This window comes from Cydia strobilella, chromosome 27 (genome assembly GCF_947568885.1).
Source record: "Cydia strobilella chromosome 27, ilCydStro3.1, whole genome shotgun sequence".
In the NCBI taxonomy this organism is placed as follows: Eukaryota; Metazoa; Arthropoda; class Insecta; order Lepidoptera; family Tortricidae; genus Cydia; species Cydia strobilella.
The window spans coordinates 2,502,395-2,522,223 of NC_086067.1; the positions used below are offsets into that span (position 1 = coordinate 2,502,395).

The following is a 19,829-nucleotide window of genomic DNA, read 5'->3' on the forward strand; positions in this document are numbered from 1 at the left end:
TTTACTCGATTTTGAGACTATTTTCAGACATAGTCTATCAAAACTCCGTCAAATTTTGTTCTAGAAGATAGAACTGTGTGTATTCTAGTGCATTAGTGAGGTGGCTATCCAGAACTGCTGAGATGCCGGGTATCAGACCTGCATTGGCTGGGATGCTAGCTCAGAACTTAGCAATTTCTCGATTTTGAGACTATTTTCGGACAGCCTATTAAAACTCAGTCAAATTTCGTGATAGAAGATAGAACTGTGTGTATTCTAGTGCAATAGGGAGCTGGCTATCCAAAACTGCTGAGATGCTGTGTATAAGACCTGCATTGGCTGGGATGCTAGCTCAGAACTTAGCAATTACTCGCTTTAGCGACTATTTTCGGATATAGTTTATCAAAACTCTGTAAAATTTCCTTCTAGAAGATAGAACTGTCTGTATTCTAGTGCACTAGGGTTCTAGCTATCCAGAACTGCTGAGATGCTGGTTGTAAGACCTGCATTGGCTGGGATGCTATCTCAGAACTTAGCAATTTCTTGATTTTGCGACTATTTTCGGACATAGACTATCAAAACTCTGTCAAATTTCCGTCTAGAAGATAGAACTGTGTGTATTCTAGTGCACTAGTGAGCTGGCTATTTAGAACTGCTGAGATGCCGGGTATCAGATCAGCATTGGCTGGGATGCTATGCCCAGAACTTAGCAATTACTCGATTTCGCGACTATTTTCGGATATAGTTTATCAAAACTCTGTAAAATTTCCTTGTAGAAGATAGAACTGTCTGTATTCTAGTGCACTAGGGTTCTAGCTATCCAGAACTGCTGCGATGCTGGTTGTAAGACCTGCATTGGCTGGGATGCTAGCTCAGAACTTAGCAATTTCTTGATTTTGCGACTATTTTCGGACATAGTCTATCAAAACTCCATAAAATTTAGTTTTAGAAGACAGAACTGTGTGGATTCTAGTGCACTAGTGAGCTGGCTATTTAGAACTGCTGAGATGCCGGGTATCAGATCAGCATTGGCTGGGATGCTATGCCCAGAACTTAGCAATTACTTGATTTCGCGACTGTTTTCGGACATTGTCTATCAAAACTCTGTCAAATTTCCTTCTAGAAGATAGAACTGTGTGTATTCTAGTGCACTAGGGTTCTAGCTATCCAGAACTGCTGAGATGCTGGGTGTAAGACCTGCTTTGGCTGGGATGCTAGCTCACAACTAATTTCTCGATTTTGAGACTATTTTCGGACAGACTATCAAAATTCGGTCAAATTTCGTCATGGAAGATAGAACTGTGTGTATTCTAGTGCACTAGGCAGCTGGCTATCTAGAACTGCTGAGATGCTGTGTATAAGACCTGCATTGGCTGGGATGCTAGCTCAGAACTTAGCAATTTCTCGATTTTGAGACTATTTTCGGACAGCCTATTAAAACTCAGTCAAATTTCGTGATAGAATAGAGAACTGTGTGTATTCTAGTGCAATAGGGAGCTGGCTATCCAAAACTGCTGAGATGCTGTGTATAAGACCTGCATTAACTGGGATGCTAGCTCAGAACTTAGCAATTACTCGATTTAGCGACTATTTTCGGATATAGTTTATCAAAACTCTGTAAAATTTCCTTCTAGAAGATAGAACTGTGTGTATTCTAGTGCAATAGGGAGCTGGCTATCCAGAACTGCTGAGATGCTGGGTGTAAGACCTGCATTGGCTGGGATGCTAGCTCAGAACTTAGCAATATCTCGATTTTGAGACAATTTTCGGACAGTCTGTCAAAACTCTGCCAATTTTCGTTCTAGAAGACAGAACTGTGTGTATTCTAGTGCACTAGTGAGCTGGCTATTTAGAACTGCTGAGATGCCGGGTATCAGATCAGCATTGGCTGGGATGCTATGCCCAGAACTTAGCAATTACTCGATTTCGCGACTGTTTTCGGACATTGTCTATCAAAACTCTGTCACATTTCCTTCTAGAAGATAGAACTGAGTGTATTCTAGTGCACTAGGGTTCTAGCTATCCAAAACTGCTGAAATGCAGGTTGTAAGACCAGCATTGGCTGGGATGCTAATCTATGAACATAGCATTTACTCGATTTTGAGACTATTTTCAGACATAGTCTATCAAAACTCCGTCAAATTTTGTTCTAGAAGATAGAACTGTGTGTATTCTAGTGCATTAGTGAGGTGGCTATCCAGAACTGCTGAGATGCCGGGTATCAGACCTGCATTGGCTGGGATGCTAGCTCAGAACTTAGCAATTTCTCGATTTTGAGACTATTTTCGGACAGCCTATTAAAACTCAGTCAAATTTCGTGATAGAAGATAGAACTGTGTGTATTCTAGTGCAATAGGGAGCTGGCTATCCAAAACTGCTGAGATGCTGTGTATAAGACCTGCATTGGCTGGGATGCTAGCTCAGAACTTAGCAATTACTCGCTTTAGCGACTATTTTCGGATATAGTTTATCAAAACTCTGTAAAATTTCCTTCTAGAAGATAGAACTGTCTGTATTCTAGTGCACTAGGGTTCTAGCTATCCAGAACTGCTGAGATGCTGGTTGTAAGACCTGCATTGGCTGGGATGCTATCTCAGAACTTAGCAATTTCTTGATTTTGCGACTATTTTCGGACATAGACTATCAAAACTCTGTCAAATTTCCGTCTAGAAGATAGAACTGTGTGTATTCTAGTGCACTAGTGAGCTGGCTATTTAGAACTGCTGAGATGCCGGGTATCAGATCAGCATTGGCTGGGATGCTATGCCCAGAACTTAGCAATTACTCGATTTCGCGACTATTTTCGGATATAGTTTATCAAAACTCTGTAAAATTTCCTTGTAGAAGATAGAACTGTCTGTATTCTAGTGCACTAGGGTTCTAGCTATCCAGAACTGCTGCGATGCTGGTTGTAAGACCTGCATTGGCTGGGATGCTAGCTCAGAACTTAGCAATTTCTTGATTTTGCGACTATTTTCGGACATAGTCTATCAAAACTCCATAAAATTTAGTTTTAGAAGACAGAACTGTGTGGATTCTAGTGCACTAGTGAGCTGGCTATTTAGAACTGCTGAGATGCCGGGTATCAGATCAGCATTGGCTGGGATGCTATGCCCAGAACTTAGCAATTACTTGATTTCGCGACTGTTTTCGGACATTGTCTATCAAAACTCTGTCAAATTTCCTTCTAGAAGATAGAACTGTGTGTATTCTAGTGCACTAGGGTTCTAGCTATCCAGAACTGCTGAGATGCTGGGTGTAAGACCTGCTTTGGCTGGGATGCTAGCTCACAACTAAGTAATTTCTCGATTTTAAGACTATTTTCGGACAGACTATCAAAATTCGGTCAAATTTCGTCATGGAAGATAGAACTGTGTGTATTCTAGTGCACTAGGCAGCTGGCTATCTAGAACTGCTGAGATGCTGTGTATAAGACCTGCATTGGCTGGGATGCTAGCTCAGAACTTAGCAATTTCTCGATTTTGAGACTATTTTCGGACAGCCTATTAAAACTCAGTCAAATTTCGTGATAGAATAGAGAACTGTGTGTATTCTAGTGCAATAGGGAGCTGGCTATCCAAAACTGCTGAGATGCTGTGTATAAGACCTGCATTAACTGGGATGCTAGCTCAGAACTTAGCAATTACTCGATTTAGCGACTATTTTCGGATATAGTTTATCAAAACTCTGTAAAATTTCCTTCTAGAAGATAGAACTGTGTGTATTCTAGTGCAATAGGGAGCTGGCTATCCAGAACTGCTGAGATGCTGGGTGTAAGACCTGCATTGGCTGGGATGCTAGCTCAGAACTTAGCAATATCTCGATTTTGAGACAATTTTCGGACAGTCTGTCAAAACTCTGCCAATTTTCGTTCTAGAAGACAGAACTGTGTGTATTCTAGTGCACTAGTGAGCTGGCTATTTAGAACTGCTGAGATGCCGGGTATCAGATCAGCATTGGCTGGGATGCTATGCCCAGAACTTAGCAATTACTCGATTTCGCGACTGTTTTCGGACATTGTCTATCAAAACTCTGTCACATTTCCTTCTAGAAGATAGAACTGAGTGTATTCTAGTGCACTAGGGTTCTAGCTATCCAAAACTGCTGAAATGCAGGTTGTAAGACCTGCATTGGCTGGGATGCTAATCTATGAACATAGCATTTACTCGATTTTGAGACTATTTTCAGACATAGTCTATCAAAACTCCGTCAAATTTTGATCTAGAAGATAGAACTGTGTGTATTCTAGTGCATTAGTGAGGTGGCTATCCAGAACTGCTGAGATGCCGGGTATCAGACCTGCATTGGCTGGGATGCTAGCTCAGAACTTAGCAATTTCTCGATTTTGAGACTATTTTCGGACAGCCTATTAAAACTCAGTCAAATTTCGTGATAGAAGATAGAACTGTGTGTATTCTAGTGCAATAGGGAGCTGGCTATCCAAAACTGCTGAGATGCTGTGTATAAGACCTGCATTGGCTGGGATGCTAGCTCAGAACTTAGCAATTACTCGATTTAGCGACTATTTTCGGATATAGTTTATCAAAACTCTGTAAAATTTCCTTCTAGAAGATAGAACTGTGTGTATTCTAGTGCAATAGGGAGCTGGCTATCCAGAACTGCTGAGATGCTGGGTGTAAGACCTGCATTGGCTGGGATGCTAGCTCTGAACTTAGCAATTTCTCGATTTTGAGATAATTTTCGGACAGTCTGTCAAAACTCTGCCAATTTTCGTTCTAGAAGACAGAGCTGTGTGTATTCTAGTGCAATAGGGAGATGGCTATCCAGAACTGCTGAGATGCTGGGTGTAAGACCTGCATTGGCTGGGATGCTAGCTCACAACTAAGCAATTTCTCGATTTTGAGACAATTTTCGGACAGTCTGTCAAAACTCTGCCAATTTTCGTTCTAGAAGACAGAACTGTGTGTATTCTAGTGCACTAGTGAGCTGGCTATATAGTACTGCTGAGATGCCGGGTATCAGATCAGCATTGGCTGGGATGCTAGCTCAGAACTTAGCAATTACTCGATTTTGAGACAATTTTCGGATATAGTTTATCAAAACTCTGTAAAATTTCCTTCTAGAAGATAGAACTGTCTGTATTCTAGTGCACTAGGGTTCTAGCTATCCAAAACTGCTGAGATGCTGTGTATAAGACCTGCATAGGCTGGGATGCTAGCTCAGAACTTAGCAATTACTCGATTCAGCGACTATTTTCGGATATAGTTTATCAAAACTCTGTAAAATTTCCTTCTAGAAGATAGAACTGTGTGTATTCTAGTGCAATAGGGAGCTGGCTATCCAGAACTGCTGAGATGCTGGGTGTAAGACCTGCATTGGCTGGGATGCTAGCTCAGAACTTAGCAATTTCTCGATTCTGAGATAATTTTCGGACAGTCTGTCAAAACTCTGCCAATTTTCGTTCTAGAAGACAGAACTGTGTGTATTCTAGTGCAATAGGGAGATGGCTATCCAGAACTGCTGAGATGCTGGGTGTAAGACCTGCATTGGCTGGGATGCTAGCTCACAACTAAGCAATTTCTCGATTTTGAGACAATTTTCGGACAGTCTGTCAAAACTCTGCCAATTTTCGTTCTAGAAGACAGAACTGTGTGTATTCTAGTGCACTAGTGAGCTGGCTATTTATAACTGCTGAGATGCCGGGTATCAGATCAGCATTGGCTGGGATGCTAGCTCAGAACTTAGCAATTACTCGATTTTGAGACAATTTTCGGATATAGTTTATCAAAACTCTGTAAAATTTCCTTCTAGAAGATAGAACTGTCTGTATTCTAGTGCACTAGGGTTCTAGCTATCCAGAACTGCTGAGATGCTGGTTGTAAGACCTGCATTGGCTGGGATGCTGACTCAGAACTTAGCAATTTCTTGATTTTGCGACTATTTTCGAACATAGTCTACCAAAACTCTGTCAAATTTACGTCTAGAAGATAGAACTGTGTGTATTCTAGTGCACTAGTGAGCTGGCTATTTAGAACTGCTGAGATGCCGGGTATCAGATCAGCATTGGCTTGGATGCTATGCCCAGAACTTAGCAAGTACTCGATTTCGCGACTGTTTTCGGACATTGTCTATCAAAACTCTGTCAAATTTCCTTCTAGAAGATAGAACTGTGTGTATTCTAGTGCACTAGGGTTCTAGCTATCCAAAACTGCTGAAATGCTGGTTGTATGACCTGCATTGGCTGGGATGCTAATCTATGAACATAGCATTTACTCGATTTTGAGACTATTCTCAGACATAGTCAATCAAAACTCCGTCAAATTTTGTTCTAGAAGAAAGAACTGTGTGTATTCTAGTGCATTAGTGAGGTGGCTATCCAGAACTGCTGAGATGCTGGGAATCAGACCTGCATTGGCTGGGATGCTAGCTCAGAACTTAGCAATTACTCGATTTAGCGACTATTTTCGGATATAGTTTATCAAAACTCTGTAAAATTTCCTTCTAGAAGATAGAACTGTGTGTATTCTAGTGCAATAGGGAGCTGGCTATCCAGAACTGCTGAGATGCTGGGTGTAAGACTTGCATTGGCTGGGATGCTAGCTCAGAATTTAGCAATTACTCGATTTTGCGTCTATTTTCGGACATAGTCTATCAAAACTCTGTCAAATTTCCTTCTAGAAGATAGAACTGTGTGTATTCTAGTGCACTAGGGAGCTGGCTACCCAGAACTGCTGAGATGCTGTATGTCAGACCTGTATTGGCTGAGATGCTAGCTCAGAACTTAGCAATTTCTCTAATGCGAGACTATTTTCGGACATAGTCTTTCAAAACTCTGCCAAATTTCGTTCTAGAAGACAGAACTGTGTGTATTCTAGTGCACTAGAGACCTGACTAACCAGAACTGCTGAGATGCTGGGTACCAGACCCGCATTGGCTGGGATGCTAATCTAAGAACATAGCATTTACTCGATTTTGTGACTATTTTCGGACATAATCTATCAAAACTCTATCAAATTTCGTTCTAGAAGATAGAACTGTGTGTATTCTAGTGCACTAGTGAGCTGGCTATCCAGAACTGCTGAGATGCCTGGTATCAGATCTGCATTGGCTGAGATGCTATGCCCAGAACTTAGCAATTACTCGATTTCGCGACTATTTTCGGATATAGTTTATCAAAACTCTGTAAAATTTCCTTCTAGAAGATACAACTGTGTGTATTCTAGTGCACTAGGCATCTGGCTATCCGGAACTGCTGAGATGCTAGCTGTCAAATTTGGGATTTTAGCTCAAACTTAGCTTTAATCAGAATATACCTACAATTGCTTTTGATGTTCGTGTCCCATACATATATGGAAAAAAATTTTTTTACAGTTTTGACTAGAACTCATTATATATCGTCTAGAAATGTTAGTATCTTACGTTTAAATGCTATTTTGAGGCTGTGGAGTGGATAACGGCTGGGATGCTGGAGTGTCAAAATGTGAAGTTAGCATCTCATTTTCAAATTTCATTTTTTTCGCGAAAATGAGCAGAACTATGAAAAAAAAACCACCTAGAACTGTAGAACTATTAGGGATGCTACTAGAACTCTTAAAAAAGATTGAGATGCTAGCACTTGATATGCTAGGTTCACAGACACATTTTTCGTTCCGTCCAAAAACATATGTAGTAGTTTACGTTGCTAGAAATTGTAATACAAAGAAACAAGTAGAAGTTTTACATACAAAACTCCGTATTGAGAGCGTAACCTCGATTGTATGGTAGCGTTTTTTGATTTTTTGGCGGGTTTGTTTGACTTAAAATACCTATCCCAAAACTACCAGTCTAAAGCCTAACCAGGAATATATATATGATCACGCGCCATGTTGCGGAATTTCATTAAAACTAATTTTTTCATACTATACTGAACTGTCACCCTATACATGAGAATAACAGCGCCCTCTTGACAATGATCATATATTACTGGTCAGGCTTTACTTCTTTCAGTAGCAAACCAAATAAAAACTTAAACAACCAAAAAAAAAATAGTATCAACCATAAATAAAATCAATTTCACTGTCAAGACCAACAATCATTTAACTAGCGACGTCGCGTCAGTCAAAACGAATGATTTATGTAGCCGCCATTTTCTTTTTTTGCTGTCAGTGCCCTTTCGAGTAGCCGCGGGAAGGATTGTCATTATTCGATTGTTTTTAGGGTTCCGTACCTCAAAAGGAAGAAACGGAACCCTTATAGGATCACTCGTGCGTCTGTCTGTCTGTCCGTCTGTCACAGCCTATTTTCTCCGAAACTACTGGACCGATTAAGTGGATATTTGGTACACATATGTAAGTTTGTGACCCAAGGACGGACATGTAACGTAAATAAATGAATATTAAACATAGCGGGCACTTTTGGGGGGTAAATGAGAAAATTAAGAAATAAAGTTTTTTAAACTATATTGTGTTACATGTCAAATGAAAGAGCTCATTATAAGAATTTCAAGTATATCTTCTTTTATAATTTTAGGATGAACAGTTTAGAAGTTATTCAAGAAAAAGGCAAAAAATTACCATCCCCCCCTTTATCTCCGAAACTACTGGGTCTAAAATTAAAAAAAATACACAAAATAGTTCTTTACCTGTAGTTGACAGGAAAACCTATTAGAAATGTGCAGTATTACAGCGTGAGTCTGACTTAATTACTTAGTTTTTGATCCGACCCCTACGAGTTATTTAAAGACATTTTACTCACGTTTCACATAAAAAATACATTGCTTAAATTGTATAACGTACGGAACCCTTGGAACGCGAGTCCGACTCGCACTTGGCCGGTTTTTTTATAGTCTGTCCGAGATATGTTCAAACATCCGTTGTTATAACAGTGTCTTTGAAAAATGAACGGGGAAGGTTGCGCTCCCAAGAGATTCTATCGCCTTTAGCCGATTCCGCATCGATATATTTGGGGAGAGCCTAAAGGGGCTCACTGATTACCAGTCCGCCGGACGATATCGGCCTGTCAGTTGTTCGGAACTGTAAAATTTTTGTTCTAACTGACAGGCTGATATCGTGAGGCTGACTGATAATCAGTGGGCCCCTTAAGACACATTCAGCACGAATTTCCTTCCTTCTATTCCAGATTTTATCCAAATTTCAGATGTGTGTGTGTGTGTGCGTGTCGTTTTAAATGAATGAATGAATTAATATTTTTATTGCGTGTAACACATGGAGACATATTTTTATTAGTAGCTTTTGAACCGGGCTGTATGGCTTTGTATATCGTGTGAAGGTACGGCGGAGCCCTCCATTATGCGTGGGCCGACAAGCACTGTCATTCAACTGTCACTGACAATATTGGTTTGTCATTGTATTTGAGTTAGCATTTCTTCTAAATTAATGTCAAACTTGCAATTTTTTCTAATGACGAGGGTGGGTTGTTTTCGATTTTTTTTTTAATTTTTTTTTTCAAAAAAGTATAATTCATTTTAAACTTATACTAGGTTCGCCAAACTTGCGTTTAACGGCGAAATGATGCACTCATTTTCAATGTTAGTGCCTTAATCTTAATTTAATGATTAACTTATATTACTAAGGTTAATACAAACTTTTATATTACATTAACAAAGTGTAAGTTGTAGGTATATATGTTGTTTTTCTTTAAAAATATATTTGTAGTTTTACATGTATGTAAAATGTATGATTTTGGTGCCATAAAGAATATTTATTTATTTATTTATATACAATATTTACCTATCTTATATATTTAGTCATGCGTTGTACCCAATAGCAACTTCTTAATTTTTGATTTGAAAATGTTTTTACTACACTCGTCTTCTATTGATAAATTGTTCATTATTCGCGGTGTGATATACTTGCGCGTCCTTTTACCATAGTAGTTGCTAGCGGTTGGTCCCACGTATTTACGACGCTTTGATGAAATGAAGACGGAAACACAAAGATATTTGATTCTGAATAATTTATTTTCCTACATATGCTCCTTCTAGCTCGAAACAACTAAACCGAGGTCCGAGGCTTTTCCGGGCCCATTATTCAGTTTTCATATATTTTTCTGTATAGGCCCTCAAAATAACCATTTATTTGTGGCGTCAATTATTTTGGTGCTTGTGGATTTTTCGTCGACTTTGTCGTATTCCACTTTATGAAATTTGAACACATACGTAAGTCGCACCAAACTCCAAATCCTGCAAATGTTGCAAATGGAGTATTAATTCAAATAAGCACGAACTATTTGTGCCATTTTCAACCAAAAGGGTACTTATTGTCGGTTGTCAATAAGGCGCAATTTCTTATAGCTTCAATTTGAAATCAACCTTATCGCCAAGCGACAATGTGGTACCTTTTGGTTGAAAACGTCACATTTTTCAAAATACTTAATTGAGAAAGATTGCAAATTATGATACAGAAGGAATTTATATCAATATTTTGAAACTTAATTGTCGTTTCGGTTTTTTATCAACCCACCCTCGACCTAATAAGTTTATAGACGGCGAAGTCAAAACCGATTCTTTAGCCACTGACGCCGTCAAACGGATGATTTATCGGGCCGCCATCTTTTTTGTTTTTACTCTGCCCTTTCGTGGAGCTGTGAAAGGGTTGGCATTTATTTTTGTTTGTTTAATTGTTTTGTATTGTATAGTTCGCGTATACACAAGTAAGGTAAAAAACCGGCCAAGTGCGAGTCGGACTCGCGCACGAAGGGTTCCGTATCATTACGCAAAAAACAGCAAAAAAATCACGTTTGTTGTATGGGAGCCCCACTTAAATATTTATTTTATTCTATTTTTAGTATTTCTTAATATTGTTTTCGGTTACCGCGATAGTTACTCATAAAATAAAACTATGAAAACGCGCGCTATAGCTTTATCGCGTATATATATATATATATTTACTTGAAAATGGTTGTATTGTATAACTAGCCTTATGAACCTATTTTGCATGTACAACCAGCCTTAAAGTTTATAGTCTATGATGGTTCATTATTTTTTGTATGTGAGTATTTTTGCACTTTGTAGTTTTTCCTCAGTCATCCGTTGACCACGAACGCTGTAAAGGGTTCGAAATGTCCGGGATGTATTATAAATTCAATATACGCGATATAATCCGTTTTCAAAGTTTTATTTTAGTATTTGTTTTTTTAGCGGCAACAGAAATATATACATCATCTGTGAAAATTTGAACTGTCGAGCTATCACAGTTTATAAGATACAGACAGACAGACAGGCAGCCGGACAGCGGAGTCTTAGTAATTGGGTCCCGTTTTTACCCTCTGGGTACATAATAAACATATAGCCCATTTAGCAATATGTCGGATCGACCCCATTAAATTTAATTCGTCCGTTAACTCAATGCAACCAATGCAACATGCGACTCATTCCTCAATTCCTCACCTCTGAATCATTACCTCAAACATGACCATAACTCACTAAATCAATAAAATTAATGCCTCCTCCGCCGTTCCTAACTCTAAGGTCTTGTTTGTTTTTTTTTCCCGCCCAGACATCTTTGATGTGTCCACGCCTATGTTCGTAATTTAAATTTACGCTTGCGTTCTGAGAACGGAACGCGTTTTAACCGTTAATTTTGAAAAGGCGTAACTACACTACTTTATAATCTTTTTCAAGTTCTGTTTTGTTGCATTTGGATAATGAATACAGGAAAGACGTAAATGCATAACTGATTTATAACTTTCATAAGGACATATGCTTTTAGTATTTTAGCCATGTTCTGGGAACGAAACGTATTTTTTTTACAATATTTTTAAAAGGACGTATTTATACTATTTTATTAACACTCATGTCTTTTTTTGTCACATAATTGTAAAATTGAAAGCCTCGTTAACTGTATTACTTTTTCTTGAATTTCCGAAAGCAACAGTGTTGCCATGTTAAGAGTAATTTTAATGTGGTAATTTTCCCTCAGATCTATCGGATATTTCATATTTATGTCCTCAGTTTCCTTTGCTGTGAAGATTAACTGATTTTATTATAGGAATGTTGTAACGCGCGATATTGCGTTACTTTGATCTGTGATGTTTCGGAAGGTAGACTTATCAACAAAATTTTTGATGTGTAAAAAGGAAACATTCGTTTTTAGGGTTCCGTACCCAAAGGGTAAAAACGGGACCCTATTACTAAGACTCCGCTGTCCGTCTGTCTGTCACCAGGCTGTATCTCATGACACATCATTTGTGACTTGTATTGCTTTAAGACAATGGGTCCCATACAGACATTTGATCCTCAAAACAAACCTGATCGACTGATACCATTAAAAAAATGTCATCTACCCTATTGTTTATTATTAAAAATAAAGTGCTAATTCAAAAGTTAAGACTCGATGCCATGTTCATATTCATATTCATTATTAATAATATACACATACATTACACGTCAAAATACAAAATACAATTACAATTAGTAAAATAACAATTAAAATTTCAATTTATTTTAACATCGAAACAATAAAAGTAAAATTATTTACACATGTTTAAAAATGTAATTAACAAATAAATACTATCATATTATATTATATTCTACATTTCCAATAATTCTTGTAAGTCATAAAAGGCGTTGTCAATTAGCCATTTCTTAAATTTAATATAAAATACATTATCATGTGATATCACAGACATGGGGCACTCTATAGTAGCTGTCTTTCTCCAAGGGTCAACCGACATCCGATATCGTACCGGACAATGTGAAAACGCTTAGGGGTGCCTCGAGGCAACGTTGTAGTTACAGTAATGATGACATGTCGAAATTAATGGTGATACAAAATGGTCATATTTACTACTGATATTGAGTCTGGAACCCTGGACTTTAGGACATTATTATGAAATCTGAAAAAGCTTTAATATTAATAGATACAAAATGCTCCTGCGTGTCGAAATTAATGGTGAAAGGAAAGTGCTAATTTTAATATTTACCTATGTCAAAATATTTATCAGTACGGTTTTTACTCACTATTATTTTTAGTCGCTTTTGGCGACATGTTTCGGATTCTTTGGGAATCCATCCTCAGGCACGAGTGTCCGCGGCGGTTGTACGTCGTGCACAACCGTACTGATAAATATTTTGAAATATGTCTCACGATAGTTTAAGTGCGATTTACCTATGTATTTGTTTTTCTAATTAGAATAGAACTAGCGATCCGCCCCGGCTTCGGGTTACACAAAACCTTAACAAATTATATACCTAAACCTTCCTCAATAATCACTCTATTGATAGGTGAAAGCCGCATGAAAATCCGTTCAGTAGTTTCCGAGTTTATCGCGAACAAACGCACACAGACAGACGCGCTAGGGGACTTTGTTTTATAGTGTAGACTGTAGATAGATAGATAAAAGATTTATTTGTACAGCTGCAATTACACACAATATTAATACAAACACATCAGAAGAAAAAAAAAACTAATTACTACTTACACTAACAAAGAAATAAAATTATAACGAAAATACCCTAATAAAAATGAAACAGAAATGGTGTAAAATTATGTGCAAACTGTGTGCGTTGCAGCAGGACAAAAGGGTCACGGCTCAGTCATACGCTTTGCTCTTTGGAGCAAAGCACTGATTTTCTGCCGGGACCCAGGTCACAACAGATAATATATATACGATGTGCTTACGTAAGCGGAATGAAATGTACTGTGTAAAGTGTGATTATATGTGCATGTCGTGTGATAATTACTTGATTAAATATTAAGACAGTAGGTAAATGATCCGTGTGTAGTGTACTGTGTGTAAGTCTCCAAGTTGTGTGACATTTTAGTTGTGTGGCATCAGCCCCACCATGTTATATCCTGAAATCTGCAACCAAATAGCCGAATGGAATCCCAGCGGTTTGTTTTTCAAGTGTACTTAGTGTAGTGATAATGATAGAATTAATAAAATAGAATTGCCCATGAGTACATAGGGTACAAATCGGGGTTAACCGGTTAAAATGGAGTTACCATGGTTACCAGTACAATTTGACACAGGGTTAACGGTTTAACCACTTAACCCCAGGTTAGTGGGATGGTGCAAGTGGCGCTAGTAATATAAGCTTGGAGTGTATTTTTATAAAACCTAAGCTTTTGTAAGCGCAAGGGAAGTCTTGATCAATTTTGGTTTGACCCACTTTAAAAGAAATACATTCTACAAGAATTATATTCTCTGTGTCAGTTTTGAAGAAACTCCCCAGGATAATGTTTTAGTACTTTTCAGTTAGACAAGTTTTTCTTAGCCGTATAAAGGCAAAATGTTAAAAACTTTTATTATCATGCATGACTTTGGCCAAAGATAGATATAACTCCGTAATAGGTGGATACAGTCTAAGGAAAAATCGTGCCTCGAAAATCAAGAAAATTTGATTCTCGATCAGAGGGCGCTACTAGCTTTGGCCTACTGTCGTATAGATGGCGTTGACGGTTTCGTTTGTTATTTAACAATTTTAACGCATATCAGTGAAAGAACATGGGTCAAAATCATAAAAATAATTAATGCAAATAAAAAAAAATCGTTTATTCATATTTAAATACATTTTATCGTATTTTTATAAATCTTTATTTTTTAGTTTTAAGGTGTGTCGATAGATGGCAGTGAATTTACTGGGGTTACAAAATTTACTATGACAGTACCGCTCTATCTTATTATATCCTGTTTGCTTTGGCTGAGAACGCATTGCGATTATTTTTTTGCGGTTACAGAACCGCAAAAAGTGTTACGTACGGCATGCTTCATAAGCGCACGCACTTAAAAGACTGAAACCGCAAGAAATTGTGGTATTTTCTATAAAAAGGGAACTTATTGTCGATGGCGCTAACGCTAATGATGCTCCGATATAAATACAATGCTGCGGGACGCTGTGCCGCGTAAGCGCCATCGACAATAAGGTCCCTTTTCATAGAAAATGCCCCAATTAGACTGAAACCGCAAGAAATTAGCCGTAGTGCGTTCTAAGCCTTTGGCATTATTATCTTTAGATATTGCTATTTTTAGGGTTACGGAACCCTACTAGATACTCGACATAATTTGAAAAAACTTACTTTGTTCCATTTTTAGGGTTCCGTACCAAAAGGGTAAAAACGGGACCCTATTACTAAGACTCCACTGTCCGTCTGTCTGTCTGGCACCAGGCTTTATCTCATGACTCATGAACCGTGATGAACAGTTAAAATTTTCACAGATGATGTATTTGTTGCCGCTATAACAACAAATACTAATAATTAAATTTGTACGAAACCTTCGGTGGGCGAGTTCGACTCCGGTTTTATTTCTATCTATCTAATTCGAATTTTCCACTCATTTACTCTAAGGTTAGCTGGAAGAAATCCCTTATAGGGATAAGCTCGCCTTTGTACCTAAATTTATATGAATTTCATGTTATCAATTTTTGTTTTGTACAATAAAGTGATTTACTACTACTACTACTATTTCTTTTAACTCGGAAGTGCTATATTCATTTTAAGAGGCCGTAGTCGATTTTGGAGCAAAAATTTTAAATTGATAGATTTAGTCGTTGAAATTATACACGTTTTGTTACGTAATATCTAAATAACAAGTATTGGTTTCTATTAGCACGTCTTCTCATCTTGCCTTTTAATAATGAGGTCTCAAGCGTGCGTCACCGGTAATATATGAAAAGAAGGGGCAGTTTTTAAAAAATCATCAAAAATTTATGGTGGTAAATTATACAAATTGATGTATAAAAATAGTTTCAACAAATGTTGTAGATTTTTTAAGTATCAAAATTACGTTGAAATTAAGTCGACTTTCAGAGAAATTGTCACTTGTTTTGAAGTAATTTCTGGAGAAAATTGATTTCGTCTAACTTTCATTTACACTACTTCAAAGTCATAATAATAAAAATGTAGTCTGATAAACGTCAAGTACAGGATATGTGTAATACAAAATTACCATGTTTAGCAGTCCAAACTTTACGAAATTTACAAATAATAGCGACAAAATCAGTGCTTTACGCGCGTTTACCTAAACGTCCATCAGAAAAGCAAACATTACTAATTAAGTGAGTCTGTTTTCAACAAATTGATCTGATAAAAGGCAAGATAAGTAGACGTGCTAATAGAAACCAGTACTTGTTATTTCAATTAGGTAACAAAAGGTGTACAATTTCACCGACTAAATCTATCAATTTTACATTTTGCGACTAAAATCGACACCGGCCTCTTAACGCGGTTCCCTGAGCCAGAAGGCGAAAAATCTCCTTATATGATCATGTTTTTCTAAGAGGCGTTGATATTCGTAGACGTGGATAAAATGTAAAATCGATCCAGCTAGGTCATATCTCTGTGAAAACGCGCATTTTTGAGTTTTTATATGTTTTCCGAGCAAAGCTCGGTCTCCCAGATATTAATGAATAATAACATAATCCTCACTGACATACCAAACAGACATAAAGCACCCTTCAGCTCACCCCACAATGCCAAATACTAATATGATTCAATAAATATACCTTTTCGCGTCACTTAGGGCCACATTAGGGAATGAATACCAGTATTTATACTTGTATCGAGTTACTTTTCTATCCCATAAGCCTGTTGGTGATGGATAGGCTAAGAGCTAGCGCATGGATTCATTTACTGTTTTAATTTTTATTTATTTACTAGCTTTTTTGCCCGCGACTTCGTTTGCGTGGACTTAGTAACCGCAGCTAGAGTGTTTCTACTTCTTCGTTTTTTTCGTTTCTTTATTTCTTTTCATCTGAGTAAAATTGTCTCCATAGCGCCTTGATAAAGTGTAATAGCAATCATGCAATTTGAGCATATGATTAATTGCTTATGTACACAAATTATCAGGCACTACATTAATTATTTCAATTCCACCCCGCTTTTGACCCTCTTAAGGGATGATCTTCGGGATAAAAACTATCCTATGTCCTTCTCCGGGACTCAAACTATTTTTATGCCAAATTTTAACTAAATCGGTTCAGCGGTTTGTAATCTGTATCACCATTGTAATCTGTATGAAATGATTAATCTAACTAACGTATAGGTATTTAATTTGATAATTATTAATACTGTATCCGTGTAAATAGCTTTGCAAATACCACATACTATGAAATCTTTTTGTAGAAGATAAGAATGGGTATAGTAAGTTATCCTTAAAAGATAGGCATACACCAACGCGGACTTTTTTGTTGAGCAATGAAAGAGAAATCTTTCCACCATACATTGTTTTGTTATATCTCAAACGGGTTGGGCAGCGTTTTCGATTAAAGCTCTAAGCCAGCGTGATTTTTTTCTGACTTCATTACCAAATATCGAAGAAGAAGAAGTATTAACTGGCAACGTAGGTAACCAACGTATCGAAAGTCATTTTAATTTGAAATCGAAAATCTGCGGCTGGATACACTATACTGTACTAGCTCTTGGACTATAACAGAGGGCGAGCTAATGCAGTAATTACCAAACTCGGTTTCGGTATTTTTGTCCCCGAGGCAGATACACGACTTTAATTATCTTCTCTTCGCAGAACCAGAGATTTCTACTTCAAATTATACGTAGAAACAATGGATTCTACAAAAGAATGCCTATACTAATTCTATATGTCTGTCTGTTACCTTTTCACGCTTAAACCGATAAACCCATTTAGGTAGGATCACTACCGAATAGACTACGGACACTTAGCTATAAACAAAAACCGCCCAAGCGCGTTCGGACTCGCACACGACGGGTTCCGTACCATTATCTATAAAAACGGCAAAGAAATCACGTTTGTTGTATGGGAGCCCCCCTTAAAAGTTTATTTTATTCCTAGTATTTGTTGTTATGGCGGCAACAGAAATACATCTGTGAAAATTTCAACTGTCTAACTATCACGGTTCATGAGATACAGCCTGGTGACAGTAACTTATACTAGAGCGGTACTGTCATAGTAAATTTTGTAACCCCAATAAATTCACTGCCATCTGTCGACACACTTTAAAACTAAAAATAAAGATTTATAAAAATACGATAGAATGTATTTAAATATAGGTAAATGATTTTTTTTATTTGCATTAGTTATTTTTATGATTTTGACCCATGTTCTTTCACTGATATGCGTTAAAATTGTTAAATAACAAACGAAACCGTCAACGCCATCTATACGACTGTAGGCCAAAACTAGTAGCGCCCTCTGAACGAGAATCAAATTTTCTTGATTTTCGAGGCACGTTTTTTCCTTAGACTGTATCTATCTATTACGGAGTTATATCTATCTTTGGTAATAGGGTCCCGTTTTTACCCTTTGGGTACGGAACCCTAAAAATAGAACAATAAAAATATATAGCACTGTACTTCGTCACAGTAAAGAAATAAATTAAATTTTTGGAGACAATTTTACTCAGATCAAAAGAAATATTCCAAAATTAAGCGAAACTTGTACTATATTAGGTACTAGGCGACGATATACATACTTAAATAGATATATAGCAACCACCCATTAGTAAGTATTTATTTATTTTAAACTTTATTGCACAAGGACAAGTAAAAAGTACAAAAGGCGGAATTAATGCCTAAGTATTATATATAAAATACATAATTAATTCCCTATTTCTCCTTGTTCCAGGTTCCGGCGAATGTGTTCGCCCCGCAGGACTAACCGTTATGTGATAGTGCCCTTACCGTCGGCCATTTTGTAACCATGGCCGCCATCTTGAGCGCGGCGCTGCTGCTTGCGTTCGCTGTCTATTCCACACAAGGTAATAATTCTAATACCTCTATTACGAATGTGTTCGCCCCGCAGGTTTAGCCATTATGTGATAGTGCCATTTAGTGCCCTTACCGTCGGCCATTTTGTAACCATGGCCGCCATCTTGAGCGCGGCGCTGCTGCTTGCGTTCGCTGTCCATTCCCCACAAGGTGATTCTAATACCTCTATTACGAATGTGTTCGCCCCGCAGGAGTAGCCGTTAGTGATAATGCCGTTACCGTCGGCCATTTTGTAACCATGGCCGCGATCTTGTCCGCAAGCTGCGCAAGAGAGAGAGAGAGAGAGAGAGAGAGTGCTTTTTTCACTAGGGCCACAGATTAGAATATTATGTAGTTAGGTTAGAGGTATCTACGTAGAGAAAGGAAAACTGAGATGGGTTGCTATTTAGATGTTCTTATGAATTGTAGATATTATAGATACCTAGATTTATTTACCTTTTAATATTATTGTTTGTTTTCTCCTGTGTAGACAAAACAACTAAACATTTTCGTGTTCTGGCATAAAACTGGCTCAAATCCGCCATCTGAAATTACATACTTTGAGTCCCCAGCAAGCTCGGCCGAATTTCACCTTCCCATACAAACGGAGTTTCGTTCTCATTTTAAAACTATGTGTTGGATTGTAATGAAACTTTGCACATATAATGACATGAGGTATATCTAGGTCTATAATTGGTTTATATAGGTCCAGCTTATAAAACAAGCAGAATAGAGCAAAAACAAGTTTTGTATGAAAAACTTAAGTTCCCTGTATTTTTTTTACTATGGTATCTGAAGCTACATAAACTAATTACAGACATAGATATACCTTATCCTATTGTAAGTACAACGTTTCAGGGCAATCTATCTAGTCGTTTTAAAATGAGAGCGTAACTACGTTTGTATGGAGAACCGAGCTTGCTTGGGACTTAACCGACTACAACGAAGTAAAATAAGTAATGGTTTTCCTCAAAACAAATTCTAGTTATAATGAACTCAGGTTAACGGAAAATGCAAGTTTTTAATTAGAAATTAGCTCCGTCAAACGGTCTTTACTGTTTTTAGTTAGTTCGAGAAAATTATAGTTTGTACACTTGTATGGTTGGAGTTTAAATTAAATTTCACTATCTTTGTTGAAATGTTGGAGTTCGCTTTCTTTGTTGGTTGTGTAGTTATTTTTATACAGGATGTATTTTTTATTTATAATGCACATGGTGAATAATGAAT

General features: G+C 37.5%; 1 protein-coding gene and 1 long non-coding RNA gene across 3 annotated transcripts in view; one reads left to right on the forward strand and one right to left on the reverse strand.

Annotated features, from left to right (window-relative positions):
- LOC134753512 (uncharacterized) overlaps window positions 1-19,829 on the forward strand; it is a 340,941-nt gene that overhangs the window by 46,346 nt on the left and 274,766 nt on the right. Inside the window, exon 2 of one of the 2 annotated variants that reach the window (XM_063689408.1) lies at window positions 18,481-18,613. In XM_063689408.1, the coding sequence (XP_063545478.1) occupies window positions 18,556-18,613 (58 nt within the window). In that variant the 5' untranslated portion in view covers window positions 18,481-18,555. Of the gene's footprint in view, window positions 1-18,480; window positions 18,614-18,648; window positions 18,774-19,829 lie in introns of those variants that run through there. The other variant, XM_063689409.1, reaches the window with a different exon arrangement.
- LOC134753488 (uncharacterized) lies at window positions 3,366-6,803 on the reverse strand. Its single transcript, XR_010128826.1, has 3 exons — window positions 6,772-6,803; window positions 4,105-4,183; window positions 3,366-3,415 (listed from the first exon to the last, which is right to left on the reverse strand). It is a non-coding gene; the product is annotated as an uncharacterized LOC134753488 (long non-coding RNA).